Here is a 20,583-nt window from a genome sequence, read left to right as displayed (position 1 = left end):
AAAGTGTTCCAGGTTTGAATTTAACTTTCTTCCTTTAAACTCCAAATTTTATGTAACTTTATGACCGAGCTCCTGCAGCAGCGGCGGCTCCGGCACACGCGGGATCCCAGCGGGAGGTTTGCAGCTCCCGGTAGGAGAAGGGATTCCATATTATTTGTGGAATGGAGACCTTGATAAATTAAAGCTTTTCTTGCTTTTTGTCTCGCAAATTATTCTCAATGTGCTCTTGATTTTTGGGAAAGTAAACAAACTGAGATAGTTTTCAAACTCGGGTTTGTTCGCACATCGAATAGCGCTGGAGATCTGCAGGAGGGTTTGTGGGAGCTCAGGAAATAAAATCCAGGGATCCAGGGACTGAGAACATGGGCACCCCTGTTTCTGTCACTCAGTTATATTTCCCAGCCATGAAGATAAGCTTTATTTTTATTATTATTATTATTATTATTATTATTATTATTATTATTATTATTATTATTATTATTATTGACTAATTCTCCTAATTGTATTTTATTTTTGATATATATTACAGAGAAAAAAATCTTAGGGTTGAGTTTTGAATATTTTTCCTGAAAATTTGGAGGAGAGCAGATCCAGTCCTTATCTCATAGAATCATGGAATCATTAAGTTTGGGAAAGACCTCTAAGATCATCAAGTCCAGCTGTCAACCCAGCACCACCACCATGGCTATGAATGACTGAATTATAACCTGGATAACCTGAATTATAACAATTTGAGGAAAACACGTTTTTCAATGTTCTTACCTCCACGCTCCTGCTAGCCAGGGTGACACAACCCACAGGCAATGCCATGGGAGGGATGACTGGTCTTTCAGATGGAGAAACAATTGCTCCAAGGCAACAGGGATTCATCATTCCCAGCTCACTGAGCCCTGGTGGGAGCTCCAGTGAGCAGGAGGGTTCTGCCTGTTGGCTTTCTCCATCAGGCAAAATGCTCTGGCAGCATCTCCTGACCCATCTCCAGGTGGGTTGTTCCAACTGTGAGCATCACTTGCCCACAGGATGCTCAGAGGATGCTCATGGCACTCATGCCACTTCCCTCCATCTCCCCATCCCGTGGCTCCGCTCTGCCCAAGAGCTGGATAGGAGAGATGCTGACAAAATCCACCAGGAGAGCACATTAAATAAAACACTTGAGTCCTTCCCAGCAAAGCAGTGCTGCAGCTGAGGCTTCATGACTCCTCAGTGGCTCCCTGAGTTTGCTGATCCTGGGATTGGGAATTGCAGGATGTGAGGAGCAGCAGCATTTGGTGTCCTCAGGGCTGAGTTTATCGTGTTTTTCAGTGAACTGGATGAGTTCTGTTCAATATGGAAGTGCTTTAAGTTAGTGGAACATGGGGCAATAAAAATGAGCAGATGCACAGAAGGCAGAAATCCAGAAAAATTTACAGTCCTTCTCCTTACAGATTATGGAAACTCCTTTGCCCCTACTCGTGCTCTGGGCTCTCCTGCCACAGAAGGAAGGGAAAGAGGAGGGAAAAATCGAGTCCAAGTGGGATTTTTTCAACCCAAGCTACTTTTCCTGGCAGCATAGGAACCATCCAGCCTTCTGCTTTTCATGGCATTGCTGTAGGAGAAGCCAACCCAGCCCTGTTGCTTGGTTTGATGGCAATCTCACCCTAAACCTTCAACCATGGGAATGCTACTGAATTATAAATTATATCCCAATGTACAACATCCACCAGGTCCCCACAGGGCCCTTCTCCCATGGAGGGGTGATTTACCCAGTGATTAATGGGCACAGGCAGACTTGAGCAGCACTGAAAGGCAATATCAGCTCAAACACAACCAGATGTGCAAAACCTACACACAAAATCCATGGATAAAACATGCTGCAGGGCCCAGATCAGACTCAGCTGCTACTTCCAGGTCTTGAAGGTTAGGAAGAGGCAATTTTTTTGTGAATGAGCTGTAACCATGGCTCAGTCTTATGGCCAGGGTTGGAAGGGCAGGTTGTTGAAGGCAGAAGGTCAAGGGCCTGATTTGAGATCCCAAGGCCGTGGTGCCCACAGGGGTTATGAAGATTTCAGGGCTCCTACCAGTGTCCTCCTGACAAAGCTTCTCAGGGATATTATCTCCATACTCCTAATTTTTAATTGCAACTTATCTTAAAAAAAAAAAAGCCCACACAAGGCAAAGAACGTATGGCACAAAACAAGGAAAACTATTTTGTCCCCTCCAAAGCTTCCCAGTCTGCAGCGTGGACTCCAACCAAAGGTGGGAAAACCCTGCAGGTCAGAGTGGAGGATTTCACATTTTAGGCAGGAGGATCTTCCCTCTAACACCTGCACACTTGACTTGCTTTGGTTCTGGGTGGAAAACAAAGGTTGGACCACTGCTCCATGTCCACGATGGCTCTGGTGAACCCCAAAACTGTGCACGGAGTCTTGGAGATGGGACAGAACATCCTGATGGAGAAAAACCATAGGAATGGTGCTGGGTGAGGTTGGCAGAACCCAGGGAAGGGCTTGGGGAGCCCAACCATGGGTGGGGCACCAAGAGTTGAGGAGGGGATGCTCCCTGAAAGCCAAAGGCCCCTTCCCCTGCTGAAAGCCAAAGGATGCTTGGCTGGAGGCAGCTCCACCCTGAGCCACAGCTCTCCCACAGACCTTCTCATCTCACCTTGTTTTTACATTACTGGAGGACAGAGTTTGTTTCTCAGAGCAAATCCCCCTGCTAATGTTGCTGGGATTTGGATTTATGGCCACGGGAGGTGTTGAGCCACCAGGCCAGATGGTTATATTTGCTAATTTTCATGATTTGGAGTGGTTTTTGGATCTCAGCATAACTGTCCACAGTCACAAGCAAGAGAAAGCCATAGGTTGAGCTGTTTCATACATTAAATCATTGCATGGTTTTCTTCTTCCCTTATTGGAAAAGATGGTTTGATTTGGGGCTGTGTAATTTATAGTCCTCAGCCTGTGACCCGGTGCAGCCAGGAGGAAACTTTGGGAAGGAAGATAATACCGTGGAGACAGATTTTCCTCCTCTCTGAACTGAAATTCCTCGTGAAGCTGAACCTTGGTGACCAGTTCAACTAAAGCTGATTTTCATCTGCTCCAGCAACACCAGCCATCAATAGACTTAACTGACAGACTTCACACTTGTTTTGCACACTCGGTGCTGTTGGGTGGCAAGTCAATCACACTTATTTATTAATTTAAAATTAGAACCAGAAAATCATATCCCTCCTCCCCAAGGGGATAGCTGAAAAAGCAGAGTCTCACCCAGCCCTGCGTGGGGAGTTCATGCGGTTTTAATTTCAAACACAAAGAATCTATCGCTGGGCTGGGGGGGTGACATCACCCTCCTCAGAAAATTTCATGTGGTTCTCTTCTCTTGTTTTTAAAGCTATTATTTTACATATCTGCCGACAGATATTTGTATTGGCACATCCTATGGAATATTAAGATTGTATCTTTTCTGTTTAATTTCGAAAGGCGCTTCCTAACCCAAGTGCAAGCTCACAGCTCAAAACTAGAGCGGTGCTCCAAAGATGAGTGAAAGCTTCCTTGCAAACCTCTTAATCTATTGTCCTTCTCCCCAGTGCATCAGCCTTTCCAAGCTTTTATTCTCATCCCTCTATATTTGCACTTAGGGCCATAATTAGCCACGTCAACCGAGGATAGGGCTGCAAAACAAAGTGGGGTTTTTGCAGCTGGTCGTTCTCACCCAGGTATGGGCTCAGTTTAAGGCCAGAATTTGCATTTGTCCTTACAGACAGGGATGGAGGGAGAAGTCTAAACCTGTCCTAGGGCCAACTCCTCCAGCAAGGGCAAAGACAGCAGCGATGGAGAGAAATCCATGGAAATTAAACAACTGGAAAAGCACTTTTCACCAGAGCTGATGGAACTGGGGATAAATCACCACATCGTGTTTGGACCCACCTTCCCTAATCCCAGAGCGGGGAACAAAGCCTAGTGCAGACATGGGGATTTGGTGAGGTAGAAGAGAGAGCCCCAGAAACCTGCAATTTCAGCCTGGATAAACCTGCACATCCGTGGCAGGACCGAGTTTTTCTTCACTGAAAGAGTGGTTAAGCACGTGAACAGGCTCCACAGGGAGTCACCAACCCTGGAGGTGTTCAAAAAACAAGTGAATGTGGCACTTAACATGTGGGAGGGATCAGTTAAAAGGGGAACTTGATGATCTTGGAGGTTTTTTCCAACCTTGATGACTCCAGGATTCTATGATTTTCTAAGCCAACCTCCTGAGCAGGCTCTTGGCCACACCATGAAAGTCATCAGCCAAGACCATGGGACTCCCCAGTGTCCCTGTCTGGCCACAGGGTTGTCTCTTCCTGGGTCATCTCTTCCCGATGGAACAAGAACACAGCCTCCATGGGGGTTTTCTGAGGCAAGTGTTAGTGCTCCAGACCCTCATCCTCCTCACCCCAAACCTTGGTGATCACAGGAGAATTTGGCCCATCTTTGCTTTCAGAGCAGGTGATGTGATCAAGGCCATCAAAGGACCCCGTGCACCAGTACCAAGGGATGTCTCCAGGTACCCAGTTACTGTTCAAAGCAAACCAGAATAGAGGCTGTACTTTGTAAAAATAACATTCCTTCCTATCTAAAAAGGCTTTCTGCCCTCAGATTGCTGCCCGTGAGAGGGTCATTGGAGTAAGGCCCTGCTTGGGGTTCCCAAACCCCCGGGATGCTCCACAGCTGGACCCTGCCTGGCCTGACTCCATCCTGCCCGGGAATATGGAATAACTCAGTATCAGCTTCCCTTAACTCTCTTAATTTCACCTCTCCTGTGTGGTTTTCCTGGCAGCCACACTGAGAACTCTGGCTCTTCCCTCCCCACACTCCACCAGTGAGAAGAGTAGCGATGGTCCTGGGGACAGGGGGTCCCAGGGCTCACCTGGGGTCACCTTCTCTTCCCCCAGAGCCCTTCCCTGAGGTAAATCCAGACAGGATACATTTTGGTGCAATTCTAAAGGTTTTCTGCTTCATCCACGTGGTTAATTCTGCCCCCTCTAAATCCCCTCTTATTACACATTCTTTAAGTATTTTCTTTAAGTATTATGAGAAGAGTTCAACATGGAAGGAATTTTCCCCTTTACTTAGAGGGGGAAGGGGCTGGGTTTTATTTCTCAGCTCTGGAGAGGTTGTGGTGAGGGAAAGATGGTGGGAGAGCTGCTCAGTGGGATGGCCAGGCTGGCAGTGGCTCCTCAGGTGGTTGGGGAAGGAATGGAGCAGCTTCTCCTCACTCTCACACACAGCCACCAGCCAAAACCAGGAGCTGGGCTGGGAAAAGCCACCCTAAAAATGTTCCTTACAGCACAAAACCGAGAAATCTTGCTTTTTCAGGAAGTGTTTTGAGGTTGCAGTGAGATATCTGACAGAAGGTCCTGTTACACCACACTGGCAGTCCCAAGAAAGCTCTCAACAGCACATCAACCACAGCCAGAGCTGCTGCAGAAAGGTTCTGTGGTGACATGTCACATCGTGGTGCTGGAGGTGCACATGGTGGTCTCATCCTTACCCCACCAGCACATGGACATTACTGACCCTTCCCTGACTTCCCTGGATGCAGGGTGAACACCACCAACCCCTCTCTCATCATGAAGTGATCCGAGTCCTCTAATTTGATTTAACTCTCCCCAAATGCTTTATGTATTGTTTTTACTTGACTGAATCATTTCCTTAAGGTTTAATCCTATTCCCTGAGCAGACTTCTGGGGGGGTTATGTATAAAATAACACCATGGAGATTTATTTTAATATATCTTTAACTAATGCAGTGCACGTGGCAGTGAGGAACCTCCTTAGGAGCTCAACCAAGAAACTTCAGTGCTCGTTGGCCACCACCATAAACTGGTCATTTCTTGCTCAGGCCTGTCATTTTTGTCATGAAATTAATTCAGGATCTGGTTTCTACAGACAAGGACAGGCAGAACTTTGCCATCACCTCCTGGTTTGGATGGAGTTGGCCCAGAGGTGCCACAGCCCGGCAGGGATGGAGAGAGAACCTTGTCACACTGGGCTTGGAGAGAAGAGCAGAGGTTCTTTGAAGTTCAAGATGGGCAAAATAATCACAGACCAAACTTAAAGCTCTGCTACAGGACAGGACCTTTGAGAATGTCAGGGAAAACCATCTCCTGAGCTGTTCTACCCTTCTAGGGGAGTCCTCTGCCAAGATTTCCTCAGCCTTCAGCTGTTTCTGCGTGAAAGATTTTTAGGAAGAAGAAATATTTGTTAATCTGTTAATAAGCAATTAGTTAATGACTACTGTGAAATGGTGGTTATGTTTCCAACAATTAGAGTTGAATGTTGCCAATTGCAGGTCCTGTAGAACCCAACCAGGTGTTATTTCAGCCCCAGAAGGGTCTCATCCTCTCCAGTTGCAGCCTCTGTATTAGCCAGGGCATTTAGAAACTGTTTTATTCCAGCATTAATGTCCTCCCATAACAAACCTTCCATCCCTTTCCCATGTGGACAGTGGCAGCTGTTTGTGGCACACTGTCTCATCCATAAGCTTATTTTTCTTATCCAAGAAAAGGATATTATTTGTACATTGAAATATTAATATTGGCTTGCATTTCTTCAGTGCCAGGTCTATCCCTATTACATGTGAGGCAGCACATTAATTTATGTTTATAATATGTTTATATATTATATTTTGGTTACCCAGAGAAGCTGTGGCTGCCCCATCCCTGGAAGTGTCCAAGGCCAGGTTGGACAGGGCTTGGAGCAACTTGGGATAGTGAAAGGTGTCCCTGCCCATGGCAGGGAATGGGACTGGATGGGCTTTAATGTTCCCTCCAACCCAAACCATTCCATGATTCACAACAAGCAAATAGGTTTGGATCTGAAAAAAAAACTCCAATCCTTTATTTACTGGTAGAAGTAAGGTTGGGAAACTGGGGAAAAAAGCCAACTGGAGGGTGAGTCCTGGAGCAAAGAGGGTTAAATCAATGCTGAAATGCTTTTTTACAGGACAGGAAAGATTTTTAAGGGGTGGATGTGGTTGGTGCTGCCAAGGCTGGGGTGGGAAGAGCACACGGAGACAAGAGATCTGCTTTGCTCCCTCCGGCTGCTTCTCTGCTAGAGGAGTTACACCACCCAAAAATATTACTCAGCATGTCCCACCTCAGATACACCCAGTGGGAGAAGAGGTGCACCCACACCCAGCTGTAGCCTTGATTGCTCGTTGTCTCATTAAACACTGGATAAGCAATGGCTGAGACTGTGTGATGGGAGCAACAGTGCTGCATCCCCCTGGCTGGAGACTGCAGGGTTAGAAACCATGTTTTATCCCAAATAATAAATAAATAAGTATTTTCTTGCTGATGATTTGTGTTTATCCATTAGAACCCAAAATGTCCAAGCACCAAATTTATAATTGCGGCTTTATATAAACCGATGATGGAGTGAAGATATGAAAGTGTCAGATGAATAACTGAGTGTAGGTGATAATAAAGTATTACCCCTAAACCAGAAGTCAGGGTTGATTTGCTTTAGGTTTGATTTGTTTTGTGTTGGTAAATGTGAGGTAAATCTTGGCAAAATTGAGGACAGCTCGAACACAATCCAATCTCCTAATAACTGCCCCAAAAGTAGCCAGGCAAGGCTGTATTTGGAGGTTACCTGTGTGCTTTCACACATTAATGGACAGTATTAAAAGATCATTTTCAAGTTAAGCAAACATTTCTGGCTTATTGTATAACACTTGCTTTAAAATTAAGTTAGTTATTCTGAACTTTATGCCAACTGATTATTTGCTCAACTCTGATGACACTAATACAGGACATACCATCCCATAATTTGGTAAAGACAATGAGATTACAGAGCCCAAGCAAGGTCTGAGTCAGCCTTTGACAGATTAAAGCTCTCCAAGTCCCCTGAAAACCCTTCTCTGACACATTAATTTGACCTAAACCCTCAAAATGTTCCTGATTATATCATCTCAATTGGGCTTTATTTTTGTTTTATTTTTCATTGTAGGAAATTAAAAAGGCTCGGTTGATCCCCGGCCAAGTTCTTGAAATGTGTTGCAATGCTGAGGAAATAAAAGATTACTCGAAATACTTTTTAATAATATGTCATGTCAGCAGAGATAAAGGTTCACACTTCATGCCCTCAGCTGGCTTCGATCAGCGCCGGGCTGTGCTGGTCACCTTCCCTGGAAACCATGAGCTTATGCTCTTCTAATTATGAACATGTTTGTAAAATTTCATTTCTCTTTGTAAGAAGAAATAAAGATCTGCATAGGAGGGGCTGATCCTGCCTGGAGCAGGAGGTAACCCCCAAATTCCCCTCCCCAACCCTGTTCTCCATACACTTCTTGCCCCGAGGGATCATAGAATGGTTTGGGTTGGAAAGGACCTTCAAGATAGCCTAATTCCAACCTCCTGCCATTGACAGGGAATCATGTCCTGTGGAATAACATCCCAGAGGAGCCCCTGCAGCAGGTTGGACATTGTCCCATAGAGGCATTGGGCAAGGCCACCTGGACGTGCCTGTAGGAAACAAAACCACATGAACAGAGGCCACTGCTGATGGACATCACTGAGAAGATGGAGTAAAACAGGGACAAACCCATTTATAATTCAGATTACAGCACAACATAGCTGGTCTCTGTATTTTGAGACACTTTGTGAAGGGTGAGAAACACCAAAATCCTCAATAATAAGTTAAATCTCATCAGCATCAGCCTCTCTGAGGGACAGGAGGAGGAGAAGGATGACTAAGAGATTCCTGAGCAACTTCCAGGGTTGGGGTGAGCTCTTCTCCCATGTAACCTCAGATACCAGAGCTCTGGGGAAGCAAATTCCATAAACATCCCTCTATACACTTTATTTTACAGCTCAGGTACATCTGTCCCCAGTGCCATAAACAATAGTTTCCCACCAAGGGTTCAACAGGAGCCTGTCCAGATCTTTCTTACAGACTTTGGGAAGTTGGCACACCAACTTTCCTCTCCCAAATCAGGCTGCAGGGAAGAGCCAAACCAGAGCTGGCACAGGAGGAAGGGCAGCAGCCAGAGAAACGGGCAGCTTCCAAACAGGTGTCCAGGCTGGATGTTGAGCTCTGGCTTTTGGCACCTGTACCTGCACCCATTCTCCTCCTCCGAGGTCTTTTCCTTGATCAAACCCCTGTCCCAGTGAGATTTGCCCAGAATTTCGTGTATAAATGTCTATTTAAAAAGTATCAGTTGTTATAAATGCATATAAATGAGTATCAATGCACAAAGCCCACCATAAACTGAGTAAGGAGTGTCCTTGGAATAGGACTTTGAGGACAATGGAGTGAGTTTGGGGCATTTGAATACATATTTTGGACCACATGCTGGCATAGGTTGCCCAGAGAAACTGTGACTGCCCCTGGATCCCTGGAAGTGTCCAAGGCCAGGTTGGACGGGGCTTGAAGCAACCTGGGATACTGGAAAATGTCCCTGCCCACGTCGGGGGGTGCAAGTGGATGAGCCTAAAGATCCATTCCAGCAAAAACCATTCCATGATCTCCACAAAGACAACCTGCTGCCAGCCCAAAGTTTGGGAATGCATGCACCAGGACACCAACCCTAACAGAGAAGGAAATGCTGAAAAATAAACATTTGGATGAAGCAGGGCTTCCCTGCAACTCCGGGAGCACCTGGAAGCAGAGCACGGAGCGCTGTCACACCAAAGCCCTGCAGCAGCTCCCTCCCCGCCCAAACCTGCTTTCTCAGCTGGTCTGTGAATTTTATCCCTTCCCACATTTTTTTCCCGTTAAGGCTCTTCTCTCCTGGCTGACCTCCCCGCTGCGCAGGCGATGGGGGGGGAGATAACACCCTCCCAGCCCAGCGCGAACAGCATTTCCCCTCCCAAAACCCACCTGAGCCCATGAATCCCCTTTGGTGCCAGCTCTGGGGAGGGTTCCCGGCTGGCAAGTAAATCAGCCCGGTGGCTTCCAGCCTGTGCAGGGTGGGGAGGTTCCCGGAGGGAGGGAATGCCGCGCAAATCCCGCGCAGCCCTTTCCGTGCGCACCTGAGGGTCCCGGCCGGAGACCCCAGCCCGGACCCCCCTTTCCCGGCGCCGCAGGGGCTCCCCGGCACTACCGCCGTGGAAACGAGGAATTTCCTGCCCTATCAGCCAGGCAGCTGCGCGGCGGCGGCCGTGCTTGAAGCGGAGGCCGAGGGGCGGGTCAGGTCAGTCGGGGGCGGTTTGTTGCCTCTTGAAAAAACACCCAAAAACAACCTAAACAAACGAAAAAGCAAAGGAAACCGGAGACGAGGCCGAGAACTTACGTGCCCGGCGCTGTCACAGCCCGGGGGTTGGCCCGGTCTTGTCAGTTCCGGGGCGACACCGGAGCGGGCCGCGTCAGACTGTGACCGGCCGTTGGGCGGTAGGGGGGGGGCACAGGCTCCCTCTCCTCTTTTATCTCCTTTTTCCCCCTTTCGCTTTTACTTCCCTCCCGTTTCTCTTTCTTCCCCCTCCCTTCCCCCCTTTTTTTTCTTTTTATTTTCTCCTTTTCTCTCTTTGTTTTTATTTTTTTTTTCCCTTTTTCCCTTTTGCGCTGTTTCTGGTTAAACGTTATTTGCACTTTTGTTGGAAAAGTGGCCCCTAGTGTGCAATTATGTCAAATTTCTTTGAGTTTTACAATTTAATGGAGAACAGTAACTCTTTTATTGATCCTAGACGGGGCCGGCTCCTCTTCCCCCTCTCCCCCAAGCCCTGCTCCGCTCTCTCCTCCTCCCATCTCCCCCCCCGTTACTCCCATGAAAGGTCCCTCAATGTTTCTTATGGCCCCACCAGTTTCCAAAACAAACAGAGCGAGGCTGCAGCCGCTATTGAATCTCAGTTGGTATGCAAGAGGATCTGGCGGTGGCCGCTGCCCCCGACGGAGCGGTGCGGCGGCCGGCGCGAGGGGTCGCTGGTGCGGGTCCGGGATGGAGCGCCGCGCCCGCTGAGCCCCGCTGCGGCCCGGGGGGACCCCCGGCAGCCGGGGGGGATTGCGCTCAGCTCCCGGGCTGCACGCCTTCCTCGGTGGAAAAAGCCGGGTGGGCCGCTCGGCCAAGAGGCAAGGTGCGGACGGGCGGCGATGAGGAGGCCGCGGCCCCGGCTGCCGCTCGCCCGCAAACCCCCGAGGCGGGTCCGGTGACCCGGCGGACCCGGGGCGAACGGGGGCGAGGGCCGCCCTCTGCCCGCAGCCTCCGAGCAGACTCCCCCTCTCCCTTTGTGATTCCCACAGAGAAGCGGCCCAACGGCCGGCCGCGAGGCGCGGCCGGCCCGGGTGGCAGGTGGAGGCTGCCAGGGCTCCGAGCTCTGGAGGAGGTTCCACGAACATCGGTACCGAGATGATGCAGCACCAAGGGCCGGCAGTACCGACGGCCCTCGGCGCGCCTGAGCGCCCGAACGCGCCTCACTGCGGGCTTTGCTTTTCCGTTTACCTTTTATTTTCTTTCTTTTTTTCCCCCATATTCTTTTTTTTTTTTTTAGGAGTGCGGGGGGGGTGTTGTTTCTTGGGGTTTTTTTTCTGTTTTGTTTTGTCGTTTGGGGTTTTTCTGTTCTGTTGGGCTATTTTTCTTCGTTTGCCCCTTTTTCCCCTATTTTCGTTGAGTTCGATTTTTTTTTTCCCCCTGCCGATGCCCGTTTATAGTTTTCCAACCCCTTTTCGGCCCGTAAGCGGCAGCTCTTGCTCAGCCCCTTCCCTGTGCCCGCAGGAGGATGTTCCCGTCGGTGCGGGTGAAGGTGAAGGGGCTGGATCCGCTGCAGCAATATTACATCGCCATCGACGTCGTCCCGGTGGACTCCAAAAGATACAGGTAAGGAGGGACAGGCGGGGACCTCCACACCCACGCGGGTCCCCCCCTGCCCGGCTGTCCGCGGTCTGCGCTCCGGCCCGGCCGGGGCCGAATGTGACACGCTGGGGGCCCCGCACGCACCTATAGGTTCTATAGGTGTGCCTGGGTGTGGGGGCAGGTGGGGACGGGCCCTCCGCCGCCTGACCGCGCCCGGCCCGGGCCAGGTACGTCTATCACAGCTCGCAGTGGATGGTGGCGGGGAACACGGACCACTCGTGCATCACCCCGCGGCTCTACATCCACCCCGACTCCCCCTGCTCGGGGGAGACCTGGATGAGACAAATCATCAGCTTCGACCGGGTGAAGCTCACCAACAACGAGATGGACGACAAGGGGCACGTAGGTGTGGGGCAGCCCGACGAGGGGGGCGGGTTGGGGCAGAGCATCCCCCGGGGGGGCAGAACATCCCCCCGGGGGGCAGAAACATCACCCCGAGGGGCAGCGCTGGGAAGGGGGGGGGCCGATCCCTCCTGCCCCGGGTCTAAGGGCTGGGTCTCACCGACTTCTCGCCTCGGGTTTTCTTCCTGCCCTTCTCCCTCCGAGGGGTCTCAGCCGCCTCTCACCCCGCACAGATCATCCTGCAGTCCATGCACAAGTACAAGCCCCGCGTCCACATTATCGCCCAGGATTCTCGCTTCGATCTAGCGCAGATCCAGTCGCTGCCGGCCGAGGGGGTGCAGACCTTCTCCTTCCAGGAGACCGAGTTCACGACCGTGACGGCCTACCAGAACCAGCAGGTACGGGGGATCGGGGGGGCAGAGAGCCCCGACGGGACGGGGAATCAGGGGGATGGAGAGCCCCGAAGGTACGGAGAACCGGCCGAGGGGATGGAGAGCTGCGACGGTACCCGGGGGTTGTGGGGATGGAGAGCCCTGACGGGACGGGAACAAGGGGGACGGAGAGCCCCGATGGCCAGTCCCTCCTCACCCCGCGCCCCAACGGCCCCTTTCGCTCCCACCCTCCAGATCACGAAGCTGAAGATCGACAGGAATCCCTTCGCCAAAGGTTTTCGGGACCCCGGCAGGAACAGGTAAGAGCCGGGGCCGCTGCGCCGCCCGCCCCGCCGAGCCCCCGGTCCCACCGCCTTCACCCCGCTGTCCCCCCGCAGGGGGGTCCTGGATGGGCTCCTGGATTCCTACCCGTGGCGGCCGCCCCTCGCCCTGGATTTCAAGGCTTTCGGCGCAGACAGCCACGGTAAGTCTTGTCCATTGCCTCTCCCGCGGGCTCGGGGCTCCCCGCGGGGCTCAAACCACCAGGATGACGCGGTGGGTCCAGAAAACGAACCATTCGCCGTTTGGGGATTTAATACCGCGTGGGTTTGGACAAAATTCCCGTGCAAATCGTTGAGAGGAGCGGGAAGAGCAGGATGACGGCGCTGCCCGAGCCCCCGGCTGAAATCAGAGTGAGATGGGCAGAAAAAAATCTGTGAGCGTGCAGGAGGCTAATTTGGAGTCGGGTTGTTACGGCTTTGATCCTGTTCCACTAATTGCTTCCAACCGGTTTAGGAATATCAGCTAAAAACGTGGGAATAGTGACGGCCGGTGTCTTCTGCAGCGGCGGCTTCTGCGCCGACAAACGCGTTATGCAACAGAAAAGAAAATTATCTGTTATTAGGATGCAGCAGTCCCACCGAAACGCAGGGAAGAGGGGAAAGTTTTAAGGGAAAAAATGTTCTCTCTCATCCTGGCAAGCGCACACCGGTCCCTTACAGCCCTTTCCCGTAAAACGACTTTTGGAAGTAATATTTGAAAATTGATTATTCATAGCGCCGAAGGAAAAAAAAAAAACTAACAGCGTGTTTGCACGCTGGAGGCTCCAGCTTGGGTTTAAAGTCGCCGGTTTAAGTCTCGTTTAGGTTAGGAACTCTTCTAAGTCTTGAGACACACCAAGTCAGCTGTGTCTGCAGGGAACTGCTGCAAAAAATCACGGGAAAAATTCATGTTCTGCAGGCGAAGAAAAGGGGACACAAAAAAATCAGACTAGGGAGAAATTAAAAGGTTTATCAATTATAAAGAGAATTAGATTTTTTAAATTATCCTTATTATTATTAGTAGTAGTAATTTTATTATTAATGTTAACGACTATAATAATAATAGTAACAATAACAATAATAAACATTTTATATCTACAAAATATTTTATTCAAAAAGCCCCTTTTGAACCCGTTTGCCAGCACTGGGGAGAGAAACTGGTGGAGGAGCTGCAGTGGGGAATGAGGCGACAGCAACTGCAATGGCAATGCTAAAAGATGCTAAAGTATTATTGTACATATGTTAAAATATTTGGGCTACCTGAAAATTCTAATTTATTTTTTTTATGCTTGTCTTCATGTAATTGGTATTTTTTTTCAGAGTCAGATTCCTGGACTGATGTAAATATAACAAAATCTCCAATTCTATTAATGCTAAAATTATATTTCTGAAGAAAAGCCGAAAAATAGAAATCCCAAAGCTCTATAACTAACAGGTAAATTTAAATGAAATTACAATCAACATCCTAAAGAAAGAATTGGCCATAAACTTTTGATTTTTAAACATAACAGAAAGGACAGAAAACATCTGCTCATTGAACTGTTCTGTCCTCTCTGCTGCAATCCTCAATCCCAGATTTGTTCTGGAAGTTGGGTGATATTGCTTAGGACACTGTAAAGCAAATCCTACCCCTGGTTTGCTCTGCTGGATCCAACCACGTAGGGATTCAGTCACTGCCTCCCACTCACAAATATCGACTCAGTCACATTATTCTCCATAATCCAAAGCCCCTGATTCCTGGAGGGCATCAGGATGTGTATATTGGGAAAGGACTGGATCCTGCCCTGCTGGTGTCAGGACTGAAGCCCCACTGACATCAGCCGGGAAGGGTGAGATCCTCAGGGCACAAAACCTCCCTGGATTCCTGAGCCTGGGTGCTGATCTGGGAGAGGAAATTAATTTGCACCACGTCCAAAATCTTTGTGGGTTTTTTTTAAGGTCTTTTAAGGTTTGCTAAACCTTAGATGTCAGTTTGATTTTACAGTGGTGGGGTTTTACAGCCGATTCCGGGTCGCTGGTTGCGCATGAATTCCGATCAGATCACATCCCGGCAGTGCATCGCTTGGAATTCAGCGTAAATAGGGGAAGACACGTAGCACAAAGGGATCCACATTCCCTTCTTTCCTTTCCCAGTCACTTTGGTAAGAAATTAAAACAAAGAGGGAGAAAAAGAAACCCTCTGGAAGGATTTGGTAATGACTGTGCAGCGGACACACAGCTCCTTAAAGGCAGGAGATCAAACCAACATCTGTGTAGCACCAGAGCTGGCTGCCCCGGAGCACCATTCCCACCTCAGAGCAGCCATCTCATCCCTGCCTCAGCTTTGCTCCTTGGTGTTGCTTTTCTACCGAATTCTGAAAGTGGTCATTCATCCCTTTCAGAAAGGGGGATGTTAAAATGACATGTGGGTTTAAGTTTCTGGAGACACCGATAGCATTCAGGGCTGCATTTCAAATTGCCTGGGAAGCCAAGTGAAATGAGTCAATTCCTGTGAGCAGGAAGGTACAGAAAATTCTCCATCAGGCTGAATATGCTTTTTTGTTCTTATATCCAAGGGGAAAAAGCTGTCTGGAATTTGTGTGAAAAACGGGGAAGCTGAAATAGCCATGGTGTGTGTAAGAGGGGAAGGTTATCAGTTGCACAGCCAGGTACAGACCCATCAGGTGCGTGGAACTGGACTTCACAGCGGTCCCAGTCCATGGAATGGGATTAGCCATGTGTGAATATTGTTCTTGAAGTAGTGCTGAGTAACATCAACAAATAATTTATGGATAGATCTTCCTGTTTTCCAGGAGCTGGTTTTTGGAGTGAGTTTGTGCTTGGATGGACACTGGCAGCAGGGAGACGTGGAGTGGGAGCAGGAGTCCTCAGAGGGTTCCTTGGCTGTGGACACCAGCCAGCCCAGCCTGGATGATTTCTGTTTTCCTTTTCAGGTGGGAGCTCCAGCTCTTCCCCGGTGACCTCCAGCGGTGGGACCCCCTCTCCTCTGAACCCCCTGCTCTCTCCCTCGTGCTCCCCTCCCACCTTCCACCTGCCAGGGAGCAACATCGGCGTGTCGTGCCCCGAGACCTTCCTGCCCAACCTCAGCGTGCCCCTCTACTACAAGATCTGCCCTACGGGCTTCTTAAGACAGCAGTCTCTCATCTTTCCGAGCCACAAAAAGCTGGGAGGCACCAACCCACACCTCTTACCCCACTTCACAGTGGATGTGCCCAGACTGTCCTCCCTCGGCATAACCAACCTGAAAAGCGCCAAAGCCGAAGACTTAAACGCCCAGTGCCTGCAAGTGCCCGGCTCTGCTGGTCAAATGCTGTATGGATTACATGCATCTGGAAACATTTTCCCATCAAGTCCCATTGCTCGGGAAGCACTTAATTGTTCTTTACATCCTCCATATGGCCTGTATGGTTATAACTTCTCTGTGCCATCCAGACTGATGAATGCAGGAGGCCATTTCAAAGGCAGTGACAGCGTCCCGGCCGCTCTGAGCGAGGGCAGATGTCACCACTCCAGCTGGCACCCCACAGTTAACCACTGCCTTTAGTGGAATCACAGAATATTCCTAAGCATTGATATGTAAAGCAAGTCCTTCCTTCCCTTCATACCCACAAACTTGTTAGTTATTGACTCTGAAACACTCCGTGGTACAGGAGAGGGATGTCCAGGCTTTTAACCCTTTCTTTTGTGGGCAGATGTGTCGTGGTGTTGGGAGGGTAGAGGATTCAGAAGGGTGCAAGATCTTGGAGCATGGACAGTCTGAGATGACCCACAGCCAAGTGATCCCTTTTGATCCTGTTTATGTCACGGTTGTAGGTTGAAAGCAAACTGTACAGTCACCTTTTTGATAATTGCACTCTCAAGTGGGACTGGAGGCATCTGTATTTCTACAAATATGTTTTCTCTCTCTCGCTTGCCTTTAATCAGCTCAGAGTCCTGAGGAGCTGCTGCTCACTCACTCCAGTTTTACCCCTGGGGAGCTGCTGCTCACCTACTCCAGTTTTATCCTTAATTTCAAAGGGACTGTCCAAGACCTGGAGTCGGCAAAGGAGCAGCATTTGGCCAAATGCTCGAGTGTGCTCTCAAGTTCCCTTGGCTCTAACGGGTCCTAATTAATGACATGAAAGTGCCTTTTCTCCAGGATCCCGTGGGGATGTAAATTCAAGTGTCTGCTGCCAGGGTAAAGAAAGGCAGGATGAAAGATGGATGTGTTCCTACCACGTGGGGAGAAGGTGGAGGGTGCTCAAGAGCCTCTCCAGGCCATGCCCTCCAGCAGCACTGGCACTGACAGCGTGGTGGGAACAACAGGGATGAGGGTCACACATCCCTTCCACGGCAAAATGGATCCATGCTGAGGGACCTGGAGGATCCATCTCGGAGAGCTGTGTGAGATGAATCACCTCCAGGAGCCCTGCAGGACACTTTTCCTACCCAGTGCTCTCAGCCCCAGAAGATCCACCTGGGATCGCATCCATGAGCCTGTGTCCAAGGGAAGGGGAAAGGATGCTCCTGGCTTAGTCCCACGGAGAACACAGATCCTTTGTGGAGATTTACAACTCCACAGGCCCCGGAACACGAGATTTTCAATTCCTTCCAAAAGTCCTGTCTGTTCTATTGTAACCTGTGGATATTCTTGTTATTCCTGTAAATAATCTGCAGCTCTCAAGGGCACAGTATAACTCACAATAAATCAGGACACAGATTTTTATTCTTTATTTGATCAATATTCAGTCTCTACGTAAAGTCAAATTTATTACTTGATATGTGGCAGAGATTGGAAAATAATGCTTGACAGGGACCAGCCACATTTTGGGATTAATCCTGTATTTACAAACACAATGTTATAGAGGGATTAGGTGCAGGTTTAAGACTCAAAACTGATATCAGAGTTTTGCTTTTATTTTCATTCATAACAGACAACAAATTAAGAACAGAACAAGCAATATCAAAAGCTGTTAAAATAACAAAAAGTCATGCTTTGACTTTCATGAGACTTTGCTAAAATTCAGACAGCGTCATTTTCCCTAGTTTTCCTGCTTTGGGTGTTCATAGAGCCCCCAGTGATACCAGTATGAAATAGTGGGCTGTGCTAAATGGTCTGTACAACTGTAAAAATGAACAAACCTGCTTTCTCATGCTGTTTCTTAGCAGTTTATCTCACTGTTTTTATTAAAAGAAAAAAAGAACCGTCTGTTTTCCTTTGGGAGTTCTTATTTCCAAGCCATCCCTCATCTTTGGTGGTGACTGAATTCCCACGGCAAATCCACTGCTGGCCCCGGACAGACTGTGTCCAGCTCCCCGTGGGCTGAGTGACCACCTCCCAGCCCCAACATGTGGTTGTGCTCTGGAAGGCTCTTCCAGCTCAGTCATGGATTTGTGCAACGGAGAACTTCTAATTTTCCAAATCCTTGCAGTTGCATAAGATATTCCAGAGTTGCTGGCCATGAGCTGTAACCCAGTAAATCAGTGGCTGGTTAAAAACGTGGCTGATAATGAGTTGAATGGGTATTTTTAGTGTGGTGATTTGCTCCACCAGGAACGATGCTCTGCTGATTCCAGTGGAATTGGGTTGGGTTTCGAGGCGCCTTCGTGGGTCCCGTGGGATCACGGGGTTTGCCACCCTCCCTCATCCCAGCAGCTTGGAAAACACACCCAGAGCCTGCTCCCTGCAAGGTATGAGCGTGTCCCATGGGTGCCACAGTTTGGATGCTCTTCAGGCAAACCCATAAATATCAATTTGTCCATACAAAAGGCCATCGTGGCTTGAGAGGCACTGTCTGATCCAGGTTATCTGAGGTTTATTTCCATTCCCTTTGCCTTTCTCTCCTGGGTTTATACTTCCAAAAATCACTGCAACTAATGAGAAGGATGTTGGTGGTGTTTTCAGGCAGTTGTAGCTCTCTGTCCTGTGCCACTGTGGTCACCTCAGACCAGCCAAGGCTCCCTTACCCATATTTTCCACACCCACAGCGATGATTCAGCTGAATGGCTCACACTTTAACACGGATGATTTTACCTATTTGAGCAAAAACTGTGCCCAAACCAGCAGGTAATCTCCACACTACATTCTCAGGGTGCTTTGTAAAACAGCCACTGCTGGGAGGCAAGTGGCAGAACTTGAGAGAGTAAGACAGAATAATAAATATTAGTTGTTAAACATGCAGCTGGGGGAACCAAGGGTGATATTTACAGCAGGACCATGTGCCTGGAAATACAATTACGCATGTGCTGCTTTGTATTTCCTCCCACAAACGTTATTTGAAAACTTGTGGCAATTTCAAAGTTCCCAGTTACCCAGTATTATGGTGCTATTTTTAAATGGGAATGGGGGGAAGTAATCAAAGGGGTTTTTTTAGGGATTAAACTTGCTAAACAAGCTCAGCTATTAGTCATTTGACCTTTCCCAAGAGGAGTTGGAAGTTATTTGGGAATATCTGACCCCATTTATAGCACTCAGCAGATAAAACTGGTCATACCAAGGGCGTCACGTCCATACTCGGCGCCGGGATATGGGATGGACTCAGTGCTCAGACACGGGGGGTTGATTTAAAACCCAAGGAGACAAAAAACCCCAGCAATAAGGTTTTTAATCAAAGTGCAGTTTTACCCTCCAGTTTCACCCAAATTTAATACATCCATCGAGGGGGAGCCAAAGGCGTGGAGGGAGCGGCGGATGTCGCTTTTCCCGATCGAAGCGCCCGGGTTTGCATTCGATCTGCTGAGGTTTGGGCTGTAATTAGATGATAATTTGTATCACAATTATGCAAAGCAAACGAGGATTGGATGGCAAGATAGAGCAGAACAAATAAGCACCCAGACCATTTGAAATGCATCCAGTGTGGAAACGATGTCCATGTGTGGCTGGGCCCGGGGACATGTTGTTCCAATAAAGCTGCAGAAAGGGAAAAGGCCGGTATCGGTTCCTACAAACGTTTCAAAAGCTCATGTTTACAAATTTGTATTGCACATTAATATGTAAACACACACTATTGGAACCAGATGAGTCTGCAATATTTACGTGTCCTTTCCTCTTAGTTTTGGGTGTCTGGTTGTCCCAAAGATACACAAAATCTGTGGTGACTCTTTGGGAAAGCGGTTCAGAAAGCTACAGAAGAGGTACAGATAATTGTAAAATTATCTGTGGCAGCTCTCCAAACCCTGGATGGATTTTGGATTCTGGGTGCAGGGGGTGCATCCCCCAGCTCCTACGGAGTTGTGCTCCAAGCACGTGGTGGCTGGGATCATGTTTTGCAGTGCCACAAGTAATGCCTCATTCCTTGGCATTTACACACTGAAGGAATTTTATAATTTTCTTTATTGCTGTGTCATTTGGAGGCACTGGAGCTGTGGCATTGCTTGGACCATGCAGCAATTCCATCTGTGCCCGCTCCATGCTCCACTGGTATTCCAGCCACCGAGCACTGGGAAAAAACACATATAAAACCACCAAGAGTTACTTTTTACACAATAATTTCAAAAAGGAAAAGGAAAACCACCTTCCTTGCAATGTGAATAAAACCTTTGGCTTGTTAATCACTGTTTCTTTGACTGGTTTATTTGCATTATGGGATGCAAGCTCCAGGCGTCCCTTTCCATGGGACTCACTCTGATCCCAGGGAGCTAAAGCCAGTGGATACAGCAGTTGGGGCCGTTGGGAATTCCACTGGCTGTGAGGACTTTTGCAGATGTTGGGTATTGCCCTACAAGCTGTTCATGCTTAACAGAGCTCTGCTCTCCCTGAGCTCG

The 20,583-nt window shown here is 48.8% G+C and overlaps 1 protein-coding gene across 1 annotated transcript; it reads left to right on the top strand.

Annotated features, from left to right (window-relative positions):
• The first annotated feature begins 11,658 nt into the window (after positions 1-11,658).
• Positions 11,659-16,770, top strand: TBX22 (T-box transcription factor 22). Its single transcript, XM_018086455.3, has 6 exons — positions 11,659-11,771; positions 11,975-12,149; positions 12,383-12,547; positions 12,776-12,840; positions 12,919-13,004; positions 15,774-16,770. The coding sequence occupies exons 1-6, from the start codon at positions 11,674-11,676 to the stop codon at positions 16,382-16,384; spliced, it is 1,200 nt and encodes a 399-aa protein (XP_017941944.2). The 5' UTR covers positions 11,659-11,673; the 3' UTR covers positions 16,385-16,770.
• Positions 16,771-20,583: the final 3,813 nt, after the last annotated feature.

Source organism: Manacus vitellinus, unplaced genomic scaffold, assembly GCF_001715985.3.
Source record: "Manacus vitellinus isolate BGI_N305 unplaced genomic scaffold, ASM171598v3 scaffold_95_pilon, whole genome shotgun sequence".
NCBI lineage: Eukaryota > Metazoa > Chordata > Aves > Passeriformes > Pipridae > Manacus > Manacus vitellinus.
The sequence above is the reverse complement of the archived record's forward strand: the minus strand, read 5'-3'. Positions and strand labels throughout refer to the sequence as shown.

Coding starts and splice junctions, on each gene's coding strand:
- TBX22 (XM_018086455.3), top strand. CDS start 11,674: ATGTTCCCGTCGGTGCGGGTGAAGGTGAAGGGGCTGGATCCGCTGCAG. Junction 12,150..12,382: donor AGATGGACGACAAGGGGCAC/GTAGGTGTGGGG, acceptor CACCCCGCACAG/ATCATCCTGCAGTCCATGCA. Junction 12,548..12,775: donor CGGCCTACCAGAACCAGCAG/GTACGGGGGATC, acceptor CCCACCCTCCAG/ATCACGAAGCTGAAGATCGA.